Source organism: Xiphophorus maculatus, chromosome 16 (genome assembly GCF_002775205.1).
Source record: "Xiphophorus maculatus strain JP 163 A chromosome 16, X_maculatus-5.0-male, whole genome shotgun sequence".
NCBI lineage: Eukaryota > Metazoa > Chordata > Actinopteri > Cyprinodontiformes > Poeciliidae > Xiphophorus > Xiphophorus maculatus.
Window position 1 is genome coordinate 8,368,619 of NC_036458.1, and position 14,707 is coordinate 8,383,325.

The 14,707-nt window shown below is 37.3% G+C and overlaps 1 protein-coding gene across 3 annotated transcripts in view; it reads right to left on the reverse strand.

The window, feature by feature from the left end:
• Positions 1-2,339: 2,339 nt before the first annotated feature.
• Positions 2,340-14,707, reverse strand: part of axin1 (axin 1) — a 29,649-nt gene continuing 17,281 nt past the window's right edge. For all 3 annotated transcript variants that reach the window (XM_023349451.1, XM_023349452.1, XM_014475270.2), the window contains 9 exons: positions 13,378-13,518; positions 12,548-12,644; positions 11,337-11,474; positions 8,006-8,508; positions 7,752-7,916; positions 7,350-7,598; positions 7,073-7,180; positions 5,305-5,454; positions 2,340-5,025 (listed from right to left, as the gene is read on the reverse strand). In XM_023349451.1, the coding sequence (XP_023205219.1) occupies positions 4,899-5,025; positions 5,305-5,454; positions 7,073-7,180; positions 7,350-7,598; positions 7,752-7,916; positions 8,006-8,508; positions 11,337-11,474; positions 12,548-12,644; positions 13,378-13,518 (1,678 nt within the window). In that variant the 3' untranslated portion in view covers positions 2,340-4,898. The remainder of the gene's footprint in view (positions 5,026-5,304; positions 5,455-7,072; positions 7,181-7,349; positions 7,599-7,751; positions 7,917-8,005; positions 8,509-11,336; positions 11,475-12,547; positions 12,645-13,377; positions 13,519-14,707) is intronic.

Sequence of the window (14,707 nt, forward strand, 5' to 3'; positions counted from 1 at the left end):
ATTACGTTTTTATTACTCTGTTGTTGTAATCCTCTATATTATCAGAAAACTCATGCTCTTTTGGAAGGCTGAGGGAACAAAAATCCAAAGCATGAAAAGGCCAATACATGAGGAGCAAGGGGTTGAGTGGGTGTTATTTAACACTGTTGTTAAAGTCAAATTTGCCAAAAGTGAAGAGATTAGCCCTGCCAGAAGGTTAGCGGTAATTCTAGAAAATCCATACCTACGTCACTGATGTCCTTGGCAGCATCTCCACTGGCTGGTTGGTTGCCCTGGAAACTCTACTGTTATTTATCTTGAAAATTGCTTTGGGGCATAATAATGCAGAATTTTGTCAACAGTTCCTAGCTCAGTTTGTCTTCCAGTTTGGAAAAAAAAAAAAGATGTTTTGTCAGGGCAGCATTACAGCAATTCAGTAAGGAGGAGGCAGAATAGTGTTCATGTATTTGTGTTTAATTCCAACCTCTTTCATGATATGAATCACTTTATGTTTAAATGCAGTGGATTTAAAGTGTCTAAGCCTCAATTCAGCAGTAATTATCTGACTTTATTAGACAAAAAAAATCAATAATAACCTTCCAGTGAATTGTAGATCAGGAATTTCTAAGAAGACAACACGTTTGCTCTGTTTTCATACTTAGTCTAACTCCAATTACAATTGCAGTTGTGTCATTTTGTTTTTGCCTCACTTTGTTTCATTGTTTCCTTATGTTGACTCAAATTTTATCAGCAGAGCTCAGAGGAAGAGGTGAGAGAAATGAATAGTGTCAAAAGGCTGGAGGTCAGCAGGTTTCTCAGTGATTCAATCTAGAATGGCACAAACAAACAACAGGTTGTAGGATGAAGTCATGCTGAGATGTGAAAAGAAACAATAAAAACTGTGCAGCTTGGTGCTGCTTTGTAAAATTGGGACGTGTATGAAGATAGTTTTATTGGCGCTTACCTTAACAATTGTGTCTGTTTTTCATGGTTATCAAGAGTTAAGCAGCTAATATAATTAGCTGCTTAACTTAATATAATTAGCTATATATATATATATATATATATATATATATATATATATATATATATATATATATATATATATATATATATATATATTATGCACCTAATTATATTAGCTGCTTAACTCTTGATAACCATGAAAAACAGACACAATTGTTATATATATATTATATACACTGCTCAAAAAAATAAAGGGAACACTCAAATAACACATCCTAGATCTGAATGAAAGAAATATTCTCATTGAATACTTTGTTCTGTACAAAGTTCCATTTGCACAACAGCAGGTGAAATTGATTGTCAATCAGTGTTGCTTCCTAAGTGGACAGTTTGATTTCACAGAAGTTTGATTTACTTGGAGTTATATTGTGTTGTTTAAGTGTTCCCTTTGTTTTTTTGAGCAGTGTATATATATATATATATATATATATATATATATATATATATATATATATATATATATATATATATATATATATATATATATTGCATGGGGACAAGAGGCAAAACATAAAGATGACCCTATACTTGGCTAATTTGCAGTATACGGAAAGCCTATGTTCTGCTTACAGTCTGTTAGAACACATTGATCCACCTGAATGTCATCTATGCGTAACGGGGCATGTTTCTTGAAACTGTTTCCTTTAATGGTTTACTGCGAGGTGTTAATTCAGGCAAGCACATGTACCATCACAGACGAAATTAGACAATTAGAGCGCCATCTGCAGTCTGTAGTAAAGCACTGCAGATTTGCTCAGCTTCACAGCACAAATGCTGCTGTGTAAACGTGACACAATGTGGCAGCAACAGGTCAACAGATAGAGTCCCATAAACTACAAAATTTACCTCAATTGTGAAAGCAAACCAAGAAAAAATAATGTTTGACATATTCAAACTGTGTTTTGTGTTATATATGCAACAATGTTGTTACAATGCAATCATTTTATATGAAAAATTCTGACAGTACAGCATAATTGCCTAATACAGTATATTTTGCACAATTTACAATTATGCAGTTGTAATAATTGATCACTGGTAAGAACATTGATTACTATAATCACTCCATTATTGCTTACGTATTGCTAAGGCAGTGCACCATTGTCCCCATTTTATTATAAAGGCCTATTACTTTTTCAAAATACTTTAAAAGAAAATATCAAAATCTTGAAAATGTAAAATTTTCAGACTTTGTTATACAAAACACAAGGGAACTCAACCTTTTTTATATATCTTTTCCTTTATGTTTTAGCTGCAGTTCATGACTTCCATTAATTGTTAGCTTGTGTCCCATTTAAAGGTGAAGACTGACAAATCACACACTACTGAAATAGTGGTTTATTGCATGAATTTATTATTCTGGTACCTTAAAATGGTCACCATGCTAATTAGTGAACAAAACAAGAAAAAAAAAACAGGTCCAAGACTGTAAATGTGAAGGCTGAGCTGCTTACTGCTGACAGCTTAGATTCTACATATTTACATTTACATAAATAGGTTGAAAAAAAGTGATTCACATGAAAAAAAATCTCAACAAAGGAGGAAATTGTGTCACGTTGGGCTGCAGACATCATTAGCACAGCAATAAAGGCACTCTGTAATTCAGTGTATACATTACATTGATTTAATAAGGAGAATGAGCTCATACAGAACAGATTCTTTGTTTCAAAGGGATGAAAAATAACTCAAACAGAGGATGTTGAAACCACATAAACTAACAAGCCAGTAATTATTAGACACTAATAAACAACAAATATATTAAATTGATTTAAGTTAGTAATCTAAAAAGCAGCATCTTTAAAAACAAAGAAAAAATGTAACATGCCGTGTTCCAATAAAACACATACAGCACTCTGCATTCATGGTCTACCAGTGTTCTTGTTTGCTATAAGAATCCACTTCCTTACAATGGCTCATTTCTCACTATGGATTCCAGAGCAATGATAAGAAATAAAAAAACAAACAAATGTGGTGGCCTTGAATCCCCATTTTGTCTTTGCAAACTTGGCCGACACCGAGCCGTTAGTATTAGTTTTTGTGCCATTTCAGTGCAGAAAATATCCTTAGCATTGTCTTCACATGGCCAGGATGGTAGGCTATGTAAAATGACAGAGACATTTTACTCATCGAGTAGAAGGAAAACGGTAACTCTGCAAGCTTCATCAAGTGTTTCTTCAGTCCTTTGCTGATATTTCTAAGAAAATCTCAATCATAAAAACAGGTTAGATCTTCAGTGTGTTTTCTACTACGAAAAAGTAGCAACTGTGACATAAAGCGCTGCTGTAAAATAACATTTAAATGGGTCGTTCGGAAGGATATCTTTTTTTTTCTTTGGTGCAAAATGTGTTTATCACATATAGATCAAAATACTCCTGCCAGGCACACAGAGAAGGCTTCTGGTTAGGAATCAGCCTGCGTTTTCATTGATTTACAGACTACAGAGTTATTCAAGGTTTAAAGTTGCAATAAAAGAAATACTGCAACAACATATGTATGATGGAGTTCATTCTTTAAGTAATCTTGGAAAAGAAACATAATGACAATTACTGACTGCAAGTCAAATGCAAAAAAAAAATGAAAAAAAAAACAACAAAAGTTTCAGGGATTTTCTTCTTATAACCTACCAGTAAAATAGCTGCTTTTTTAGTTTTACAGATAGCATTAACATGAAAATGTTTAAGCATAAAATATTATTCAATAGTAACTACATATCCAAAGATTCAAAAAAATATTTAAAAGAATCTCTACTAGTTAAAAGACTGATGGTAGTTTTTGCTGGCAAGAGTCACACAACCAATTATAATGTTTGGAGGGTAATTACGCTTCCGCGCATAGGGCGCCATATTGGTTTGGAGAGCTTTTGTTTCTGACATAAATAATTTGAAAACATTTTGTCTCTACTGTGGTTGTGCTTGATATGAAAATTTCTTTGATGATCTGAAGGAAAGTGACCAAAAGGGAAAAATTAGAAGAAATATGCCAAGAGGCAAATACTTTTTGTGATAATTTTGCATAGATTCACATTTGGATTCCAATTTTTCTTTTTAGTTTAGAAATTATTGCATCACATTTCTTTTGTTACTTTTAGCTGCTATTGGGCAAAAAAATAAATAAATCTAGTCACCTAAAAATGGTGCTAGCTTTATTGCCAGTCAGTGTACACCAAACCAGGAACACCAGAAATATTTCACACAACTGAGTCAGTTCTGATATTCTTGTAATAAATAGATTAATTTGATATGAAATTACTCTCATTGTCCATTAAATATCTTAAATGACATTAAACCTTCCAAACTGTGCCAAAAGATTCTGAGGAGTCCGTCTGTAAGATTAAGAAAACCTCAACTGAGAAAACGTGTTCACAACATGTGGATAAACAAGCAGCCTATCAAAATAAAGTTCTGATAACATATAAAAGCACTTAGAAGATCACAAACATTCAAGCCAAAAAAAAAAAGAAAAAATGTCGGCTTTGAAAAGGATTTTCTATCAACTTTAACTTCAACTTTTAATTTTAATAAAACTCAACCATTTCATTTTAAGTAGATGAAATACAATAATAATAATAAAAAAGTGATTACCCTTTTAACACAAACTGTACATATCTGGTATCTGGACATTTAAAAAATTGGAAGTGCTGCTACTTCAGGAAAGGCTTCCTCTGATCTATCTTTATCAAAAATATGCAGCTTCAGGAGTCCTTTTGTTCTTCATCTGTCTAGAAAACTTTACAATGCTACATCGAACTCCAAAAAATGTGAATGAGGTCTTCTGTTCAGCACTTCTTAACCATCCCTGCTGTCTCACTTTCCTCTGATCTCTGTTTCTCACTTCCTTTTCACCTTCGGCTTCTGCTCTCCACTTCAGCTTTGCCTTTTTCCCCTTCGGCGTTCACATCAGTCAACCTTTTCAACTTTCCCGATGATCTTTTCCTCGAAGATGGGCAAGACGGCGTCATCCTCGCGTATCTCTTCGAACACCACCCCACAGTCAAACTCGTCGCTCACCTTCTTGAAATAATATCTAAAGAAAACAAAACAAAACAAAAAAAATCATTAATGTATGTATTTTCCACAAAAGGAAATGTTGAGGTCCCAATTGAAAGGAATCAGATTACATAAACATAGACAAGTTTACATAAACATTTCACCTCAACTGCAGCAGCCTTGAAAAAGACTGATTAAAACATGCTTTATACAAAAAACTTCTTCTGTTGACTAACTTTCAAAATAATTGGCCATTTGAAATCAATAAAAGATGCTATTTTACACAGAGATGCATCCGACATTGTTTAAACCCCACCTGTAGTTTCCTTTCTTTGTAAGAAGTTCTTTGAACTGGCCCAATGTGACAACCCTCCCTCTGACAGACGTCCTGTACGGTATCAGCTCCTCGCAAAAGTAGTAGGCCACAGTAATATTCTCACATGATTGCTTTTTAGTGGCTTTATGTCTGAAAATGTAAAACAAAGAAAATGTGTCAAAACACACAAAGCTTTCTTTCTCTCTAACACATTTCCAAGGCAGGAGAAAATTGGTATCGCTTAAAAGCAAACAAAATATATAGAGAACAACTCTGCAACTTCATACCACGCAAATGGCAGTTGAAGAAACCAAAAACTGTCATGACTACCTAAAACACATAGGTTTTCCTGAGAACAAATCTGTGCTCTTTTGAGAGTCAAATGACATAAAGTGGGGTTAAAAGAGTGAAGAATTTAGTTTTTTTTCCATGAGAGCTACATGTCTTCTGAGCCCAGGATCTGTAGAGCCCCTTTTAGAGTTGAGCAGGAGGAGTTTGTCCATTTTGCTATTCAGGGAGCGGACATTAGTCAGGTGGATTGAAGTTAAAATGTCTTCCGGAGCTTAAGATTTGCAAGTGCGTCTGCTCGTTTACCTCATAAGGTAAAGTAAATGGACCTTATCTGAGATGCTAATGGGAACAATGAAACATGGAGGGAAAAAATGCATGAACAGGACTGTGATACAAATGAGCTCCTCTCTAGTGAAAGTGACACAAGATAGATAGCAAAGAGCAGAATAAACACATGCCAAGCAGAGGACAGCACAGTATCCATCCACGGTGCTGCTTGCAATGACACAGATACATAAACACAGAATATGAGACAAAAACCAGATGAATTAAAGTACTGTTAAAGTGGCAGTTGCCAAAAGGATAAGAAGCTGAAATAACATTTATATTGTTTTGTCATGCTAAATGTAGTCTGTTATTGACTTTAGTCAGAAAAATCATATTTGAAGAGGTTTATTAGTAAATCTGATGATGAATCTAATGAAGCATGTAGCCAACATGTTGGTGTTTGTACGTCTGTCTTCTGTTCATCCACAGATGGCAACAGGCAAGTGGCAACAGGCAAGAGACGCCAACTAATCAGTATCACCATCACAACTCAACATCTCAACATCTATCACGGATCAGGACTCTATACTGACATGATAGACAGTGTGAGATAATTTTTATCTCCCTGAAGAGCATGTATGTCTCTTCAGCTGCAAATTTGAAGACAATGATTTTAAATCATTGTTTTCAAATTTGATCTAACCTGCTTAAGGTTATGTTATTAAAACCTGAGAGGTTTTCTGTACTTGCAGATCTGACATGAAGGCTTCACCCTCTGGATCTGCCAAGTCCTCTGCATTTCATCTTAGTCTAACACATTCCCCACCATCTATTTAGTACCCACCTTAGATGGGCATCAAACAAAAACACGTTTTCCAGAAAAACGTCACAAAATGATTTGGTATGCATCTGTAATACTCTAGCCTCTTTCATTTTGTTCAAACATGAACAACAAACATTTCCTCTGTAGACCCTTTTTGTAGCTGTTCTTTGAGGCTCAAAGTCTGGTCAAATATGTAAGAAAGTCTCTTCTGTTCTGTTGTTTTATATGCATAGGTTGTTTGAGTGCCTGAATGTGCGTAATTATCCACTAAACACCTGAAACTGTCAAAACAAGTGATAAACAGTGTTAAGGTTTTGGGGCAGTGTATTGGACATGAACTACAAGGAGAGTTCTGGCATCATTACTGAAGCGAACCGTTAGACATACTCTGGCTCGGAGAGCTCACTGTCTGAAACGGCGGGCACCACGTTGAGCAGAGGGACCGGTGCAGGCCTGACTGCTGCGCGACCCCTTTGGATCACCTCCATCACATACCTGGAGGACCAAACAACCCCGATTTAGACACATAGCAGCCAAAAGAAGTAAACAAAAGCAAAACTGTCTGGACAAAGCCAACAGTTCTATCTGTTTTCTGTTCCGAGACTATACTGACTAACCGCACTGATAACTGCGGGAATAAGATATTTTTTTTCTTTCTTGTTACCTCTGCTTGGGCTGCAGAGATCCAGACTTCAGCTTTTCCTCTTCAAGCCGTCGACAAACTTCCTCCAGTTGGATGAGGGGACTGGGAGCCGGGTTAGGAGGCATAGTAGGGTCCTGGATGAATGGGTGAAACGGCTGCACGTTGCTGCGCCCTTGACCGCTGAGGCATGAATGCATGGACCCTGATCTGTCTGAGGAGCCGAGGCGAGATCCCTCATGGTTCGCAGTCCTCTTGGACCCACTGACACTCCTGAATGTGAAGAATATGAGCGGTTAAAGCACTCATACTGAATTTAAATTGGATATGTTGAGAGGAAAAACAGAGCTCTCTTACTATATGAGACATTTGTCACTTTTAAACCAATATAATGCTATTTCTGGCTTAAAGTAAGAAATCACTGACCCATGTGGGCTTCTTTTTTGTTGAGCCATTTCTTTCTGTCCCTCCATCAGCCACAACAGGATTTTTTGTTTTTTCTCCACTTCCTCCGCAGGCCATGGCACATCATAAGCTCTCGCCTCTTCACTTCTCTTGAACGCCCTTTTACACTGCGGGCCAGTTTTGCTGCTGCATAACAGAAAAATGGAACTGATGAGTAGAAAACAAGGATTCTATAGATGTGAGTAAGGAATAAAATGATTAAAGTTGCACCACACCTGTAGCCTATGTGCTCCACAGGGTTAGATGTCATGCCGTCTGCATAGCTTCGAGATTTTGAGCCGTAACAGCTCGTCTCCAGGTTCCAGAAGGGGTTGCCATATGTACGCGTGGCCCCTTCAGGGTCCACCGCAGTCGTGTGACTGTGAGGCACATATTTGTGGTGGTACCCATGGCTCGTCTCTCCTTTCAAACCGTGTCTGGCTGAATGTTTCCCCTGACCTGATTGTGCCACCCCTCTCACCCCTGAGAAACCATCTGGAGAGCGCGACTTGGGGGAATGGCGCCCGGTTCCTGGAGACTCGCAGATGGGCGTCTTCATGACCCGCTGGACGTGGTCGTCCAGGATACTCTCTGGGTTTTCCTCGTGAGCATCTTGGACAAAAGGACTGCTGTATGTGATGTCAGCATAGCGGGGGTTGTAATTCAGTGAATAAGCACTAGGGGGGAATCTTTGACTGGGTAATGATGAGGGTGAGGACACTTCATCTCCTTCTTCCTCCTTTAATAAAAAAATAGCATTAAAAAATTGGTCAAAACAAAAAAATCTACAAACAAATATAAATTATCACTTTATAAATAGCAGATTTCTGATATTCCACTTAACCCAACTGTACATGTTATTCCTATTTCAACCTGTAGGTGGCAGGTTTTGCCCATACCACTAATAAATTTATTATTTTTCCCTCTGACTGCAGATGTGGTGAGACAAACCATGAGCACCGTCTATCAGTATGCACACAGCACTTCTGTGCTCCCTCTGTGTCATGACAACTGCAGCCGACTCAGCTTCAACTCTGACTGACTGAGACAAAACTGTGCTCTGACAGAATCTGCTCAGGGGGGATTTACTGGGTGGGGTGCTACAGGCATTTATAATAGGGGCAGAGAAGATGGTGAAAAAGGAAAAGAGGATGTGCATGAATTAAAAAAAAAATCTAACTAAATAAAACAGGAGATGGGGAGAAATTCTGAGACGTTTGGTAATGGTCCAGTTTTATTCTGAAAGTTAAAAGGACCTCGGATTACTATGTTGAATATTTAGATTTGATAAGGTCATGTATATGGAAATATATTCCCTACAATAATTTTAATCCCAGGAATGTCGTAATGTAGCTAGAACAGAAGGCAAATGCCATAGATGTTTTGTTGTTGCTGTATACGGCCAGCTAATAGGTGTTATGTCAGTATTGGAAATTACTAAGGTACAGATACAATAAGAACAACAGTTTAAAAAAAGATTACAACAACTGGATTCGTTACAAATCTGGACAAGGGTTCGAGTTTATTTTGCTACCATGTGCAGTGAGGAAGATGGTAAGGAAGGTTAAAAAATATCCAAAATTTTTACTGGTTCTACAGTAAAGAGTGGCATATAGGCTCACCAAGTCTCCCTACTAACTATTAAAGCTGTTTACATACCAGCTGATAATTTCTGACACATTCAGGAAAAGTATAATTCTGTTTTGGGTAGCAATAACATGCACATGTCAAATTTGTCAAACTGCAGTTGTATCACTTAGAGAAACTAAGAATGAGTTTCCGCAACCCCATTGTTTGGGAGGGTGGAGGGATCCCTACTATGAGATCCTGTCTTGAAATAAGCAGGACACTTAAGAAAAAATGGCAGCCTCTATAACCCAGTCATTAAAAAGTCTCTGAGCAGAATAACGAACCTAAAGATTTATTCATATCCACAAAAATATAACAAAATCAGTTTTTTTCTATATTTTTCAGTCATTGAAACTAAACTGGGTAAGCTGAAGAGAAGACCCAAAACGTCCGAGTAGCTAGGAGAGATGTTGCAAAGAGCAATGCTAAAACGCCTCTCTCTTCCATTGTGCAAGCTGTTGTCAAAGGTTGGGATTATTCAATTATTTAAAAAGGATTTTAAAAACGCCAGAGATTTCTGGTATTAATCTTCAGCTCATCTGTTTTTCCGCAGAATTTTAGATGGACATAAGGTATTTAATCAATTGAATGTCACAAAACTATTTCCCTTTATAGGAAGTTACGTAATAAATCTCCATCCAATAAAAATTTGTAGCAGGGATCTAGATACTTTCTTATGTAACAGCACATTGCTTAAGAGTTATTTTAATTGCCAAAGCACTAGAACCAAAGCTTCTTTTTTCCTACTCTAGGTAGCCACAATATAAATCATTTCATCTTGAGCTCCTGGTTTCAATAAAACAAACCCACAGCTTTTCCTTTCATAGGCCTCCACATAAATGATCCACCTAGAGAATTAATACTTGGCAGCGCATGTAGAGGGAAATATCAGTTGTGGTAACGACAACCTTTTCATCGGAGTTCCAAGTGGCATCAAACGGGCCTGGCTCACTGTTCCAGGCTTACAAGTGGCCGAGTGTGCAGGTGCTCCGTCCGATTCATCCAGGAAGCCAGATTGCTGACAGGCCAAGGACAGAATCCTCCACATGATTCATATTGCTTTTTACTCTTCACTCCAATGGCCGGCCTCGTTTATTTCATTAAGGCCAGACGGATTTACGTCTCCTTTGTTTGTGAACATTAGACGACTGTTGGCTGCACACACACACACACGCCCACACACACGCACACCTCTCTGGCTGGCCCAGAAACAGGCTTCACTCGCCCTCTAATCATTTTTCTTTAACCTAATTTTCTACCCACCGTTTATAGTGGGCTTATCAAATTATGTACTTACTAAAATAAAGTAAGAAAAGTGCAAAATATACTATTTGGTATCGATATTTTCACTATTATGATGAAAATCTTTTGTCACTCTTGACTGCTTGAACACAGAGATTTTCCTGTCTGCTCTCTGTCAACATTCAAAATAGATTTCATTGTATTATTTTGTTAATACTATATTAATGAGAATGTTTTTAGTTTTGTAGTCAGCTATTTTCATGATTCAAAAAAATCTTTATATATTCAAATATCCAAAAAATGAACAGAATTTTAATTACTTGATTGTGAATTAGAACTGCACAATATATGGGAAATATTTCAATCATAATGGACTGTTTGGATGAAATATTTGGTAGAATATAATATTTCATATCCTATGCATTTATGTTCTGCAAATCTATAGTATATTTAAGTTAAACGGAGTGTATCGTCCTTTATTTCTTTAGTGGCAGATAGAGCGGTGGAGACATTGTGCAATGACAGAAAGAAAAAATGTCTGGAAAATGAGAATTAGACATAATCACTAATGTTATTGCAATTTTCAGCGGCTTTATTAGAATTAAATATATTCCTGAAATTGTGCAGCTCTAGAGAAAAAGGTCACCGCAGTGAGTCTGCTTATGCTTTCAGAAACAGAAAGTGAGATGATCATACCAGTCGCACTCTTTTCAGCCTCTCCTCCAGTTTCTCCTCAGCCTCCCTCTCCCTCAGGACGCCCTCCAGCCTCTTGATCAGCTCTGCAGCGAACCTCTCCGGCTCCACGTGTATGTCCTTTGGAATCCGGTTTGTGCGCTGGAGGAAGAAACGTCAGGCCGTAAGCACACACTGTGGAATGTCTTCCCACCACCTTGTGTGTCCGTTAAGAACAGTTTTAGTACGTTTGACCCCACACAACCCGTCAGAGGTCAGGCTGAAGAAAAGCAAGAAACAACGAAAGGGGCAGAGCTGAAAGTGTTGCTTCCAAGGTGGACTGTAAATTTAAATATGAATGAATCTGCAACGGGACTTAACCACCTTGAATATTACTACAACGGATTAGATTTCTCTGCTTTGCTTTTCTGTTCTTGTTGTACAAATGTAATCTTTTTTGTTACAGTTTACATTTCAAAAGTGGCCAAATATTGTCAAAGAAAATTGAATTTCGAATATTAAATTAAGTTTTTTGAGCAAAGTATTAGTTTAATACTGTGTGCATTTATTCAGTCAGATTAATGCAGCAGTTTTTCATTTAGATTTTTTATAACAAAGCTGGGAAAAGTTTGGAAACTACCTTTCTTGGCCTCATATGTCAAAATAAACCTGACATATTAATGGGTTATTTAGGCTTTATATCTACCATAATCTCTTAAATAAGTAGATTTTCTCTATTGCTAGCTGTTAACATGGGTTCATAGACCATCTTTCATTACAAAAGGACGATGAAAATAAGATATTTGTTTAAGCAAGGTGATGTGAGCATCATGCACCAAACTGCATAGTAAATTCACACTTAGGACAGTAGGGTGCCATGTGTGGCTTTTTAATTGGACTCTTTACTCCCAGGCCTAATTAGGGCCAGGGCTTTCCTACCAAGCGACAGCATAAAGCTGCAGAGGGAGGCATCGGGCTGTCACAGGGGAGGTTTCATGTCTGCTAGGCTTCGGCGTGCACAGCTTAGGAAGGCATCAAGCTGCATTTAGACAGCCTTCTCTTTCACCATCAGCTATTCTTATACTCCATCACAGGCGCTGTAACACAGCTGAACTAAAATATGCACATTTCCAATGGCAGAGCAGAGGAGAAATAAGCAGAGACAGACAGTTACAAAGAGAGAGGTGTAGAGGCGGAGAGCGAGGTGGAAGGGAAATATCCCATGAATAACTCACTGGAAAATGAGGTAGTGGCACTCGCCCATTTGCTTTGGCACTCTCATGCATCTCCCGGCGATGCTGTTTGCGGTATCGGTACGGTGGAACACCATTTCTGGAATGAACAACAAAGATATTTTCATAAATCATCCTCATGAATAAACAACGGAGGCAGCTTTGAAGCTGAACGCTTCACACAGCATTTTCCTTCTGAAACAAACACCCAAAAGTGCCTTTGTTATCCTGTGCAGCTTGAGAGGGATTATTGCAGCATTATGGCCGTTCGTTCTGCATCACAAGTGGTCAGGCAGATCACAGCAACATGTTTTACAAGTATGAGTTTGTAGCAACTGTCAGTGCGGCTTTCACAGTCTCCTGTGCTGAATGCTTAGGACCAATTAGCTGATCGCAGCTTTTAATCCATTCCGCTTCAAACATTTCTTGGGGGGGACCAGCTGTGCACACTTTGAAGGCTCCAGCTCAATTCCACAGAGTCACACCGCACCTAAAGGATTTTTCAAATCTTCATTTTAGCAACAAGGCGACTCATAATCAAACACTGAAATCAAAGTTTTTTTAATTGATGCCAGATAAAACACAGAGTTAGGGCTCCTGCTTGCAAGTGAAGGTTATGGAAAAGAAACATTTAGTTAATATTTTATATTAGACAAGTTGGTCCAATTGTCCAGCCAAATAAACATTTAACTGTATTAATTTCGCTGCACATTTTGAGTTCAGTCCAGGAAACTATTTTATTGTTGAAACTGCTGAGTCAGACAGTGTTTAAGCCTGCCATGATATAACAAATGGTAAAACTGTGTTTTCTTGTGTGTTGAGAAGATACATACACACTGCTGTCTGTGAGCGAAAGTGTCTCTGCGTCACTGGATATGCTCTGCTGCTCACTGTCATTGGCACTGGTGGCTGGGGCCAGAACATGACCAATGTTGACGTAGTACGGGTTGATGGATTCTCGACACGGGCCATGCCTGTAAATGGAAATGAGAAAAAAAACTAAAATTATGAAAAGAAATGGTATTACACAAAAATAAATTTCAATAATTTTTTTAAAATGTGCTTAGTTAATTTCTTGCCCAAGTTTGGTAGTTTAGTCATCTTAATGTAGGCTTTCTTGAAAACTTGAAAAATTTAAGTGCAGCAAGAATTTATAATCATTTATATAACGTATTCATTAAATGGTCTTCTTAACATAATTCTAGTTGTTTTGTTGACTTTCAATAAGATTGCTTTTTTAACCAGATTTATTGTTTTAACCACAAGAATAGAAAGCCACACAACAAAAAAGTGTAGTTGACAGTAAAAGGTTGTGTGTGAAGAATCTCATCCATATATTTGTCAGCCTCTTAAAACATTGTGAAACTTTTGCTCAAATTTCTTGTCCATTGTGGTTTGCAGGTTGCGCATCCCTTTTTCATTGTAACAGTCTCTGTACAGCAATGAATTGAGTTGAGTTTTTTTACTTTTCTCTTACATGTTTTTTTTTTTTTTTTTCAATTTTAGGCCTTTTGCTAAACTTGAGCCAAACTTTAGCCTTTGATTATCTCTTGGCTGTTATTTTTTCTACTCAAGAAAGATGTGCAGATGGTAAAACCTAACCTTACCCTCAAATCTTTATCGATAAACTCTTCCGCATTTTCTTATCATTATGTGATATTTAACAAAAGTTAAATAAAATCTAAAATGTGAAGGAGAGCTTTTCAAGTTGGTGCACATCAACAAAAAGGTTGACACTTTTTTGACACCAATCACCATCACCAACTCAGCTGAACAGACTTCTTAAAGGGCTGTGCGCACATGAATTATAAATGTTAGGCATCATTATTCTTTATTCAAATAGGAATTCCCTAAAGCATTTACCCCGAACCTTCTCCCTGCTTGGAATGCAGAAGCACCAAGAGTTCAAATGAAACCTTCACGACAAACAGATTTCCAATAGCGCCAACATTTAACAGAATAATTTACAGAACTGGGATAGTGAAGGTGCATGATAACTAAATAATGCAGTTGTAATTACAGTAAATGTTGCAGTCTTTATATGTAGGAAAAATAACATTGTGAAAGAAAATTAAGAAAACTCAGCACTGGACTTGCTAAGTAAGTATTTAGTAAATGATGATAATAATTTCCATACATACAAGTAAAAATCATACCAGGACA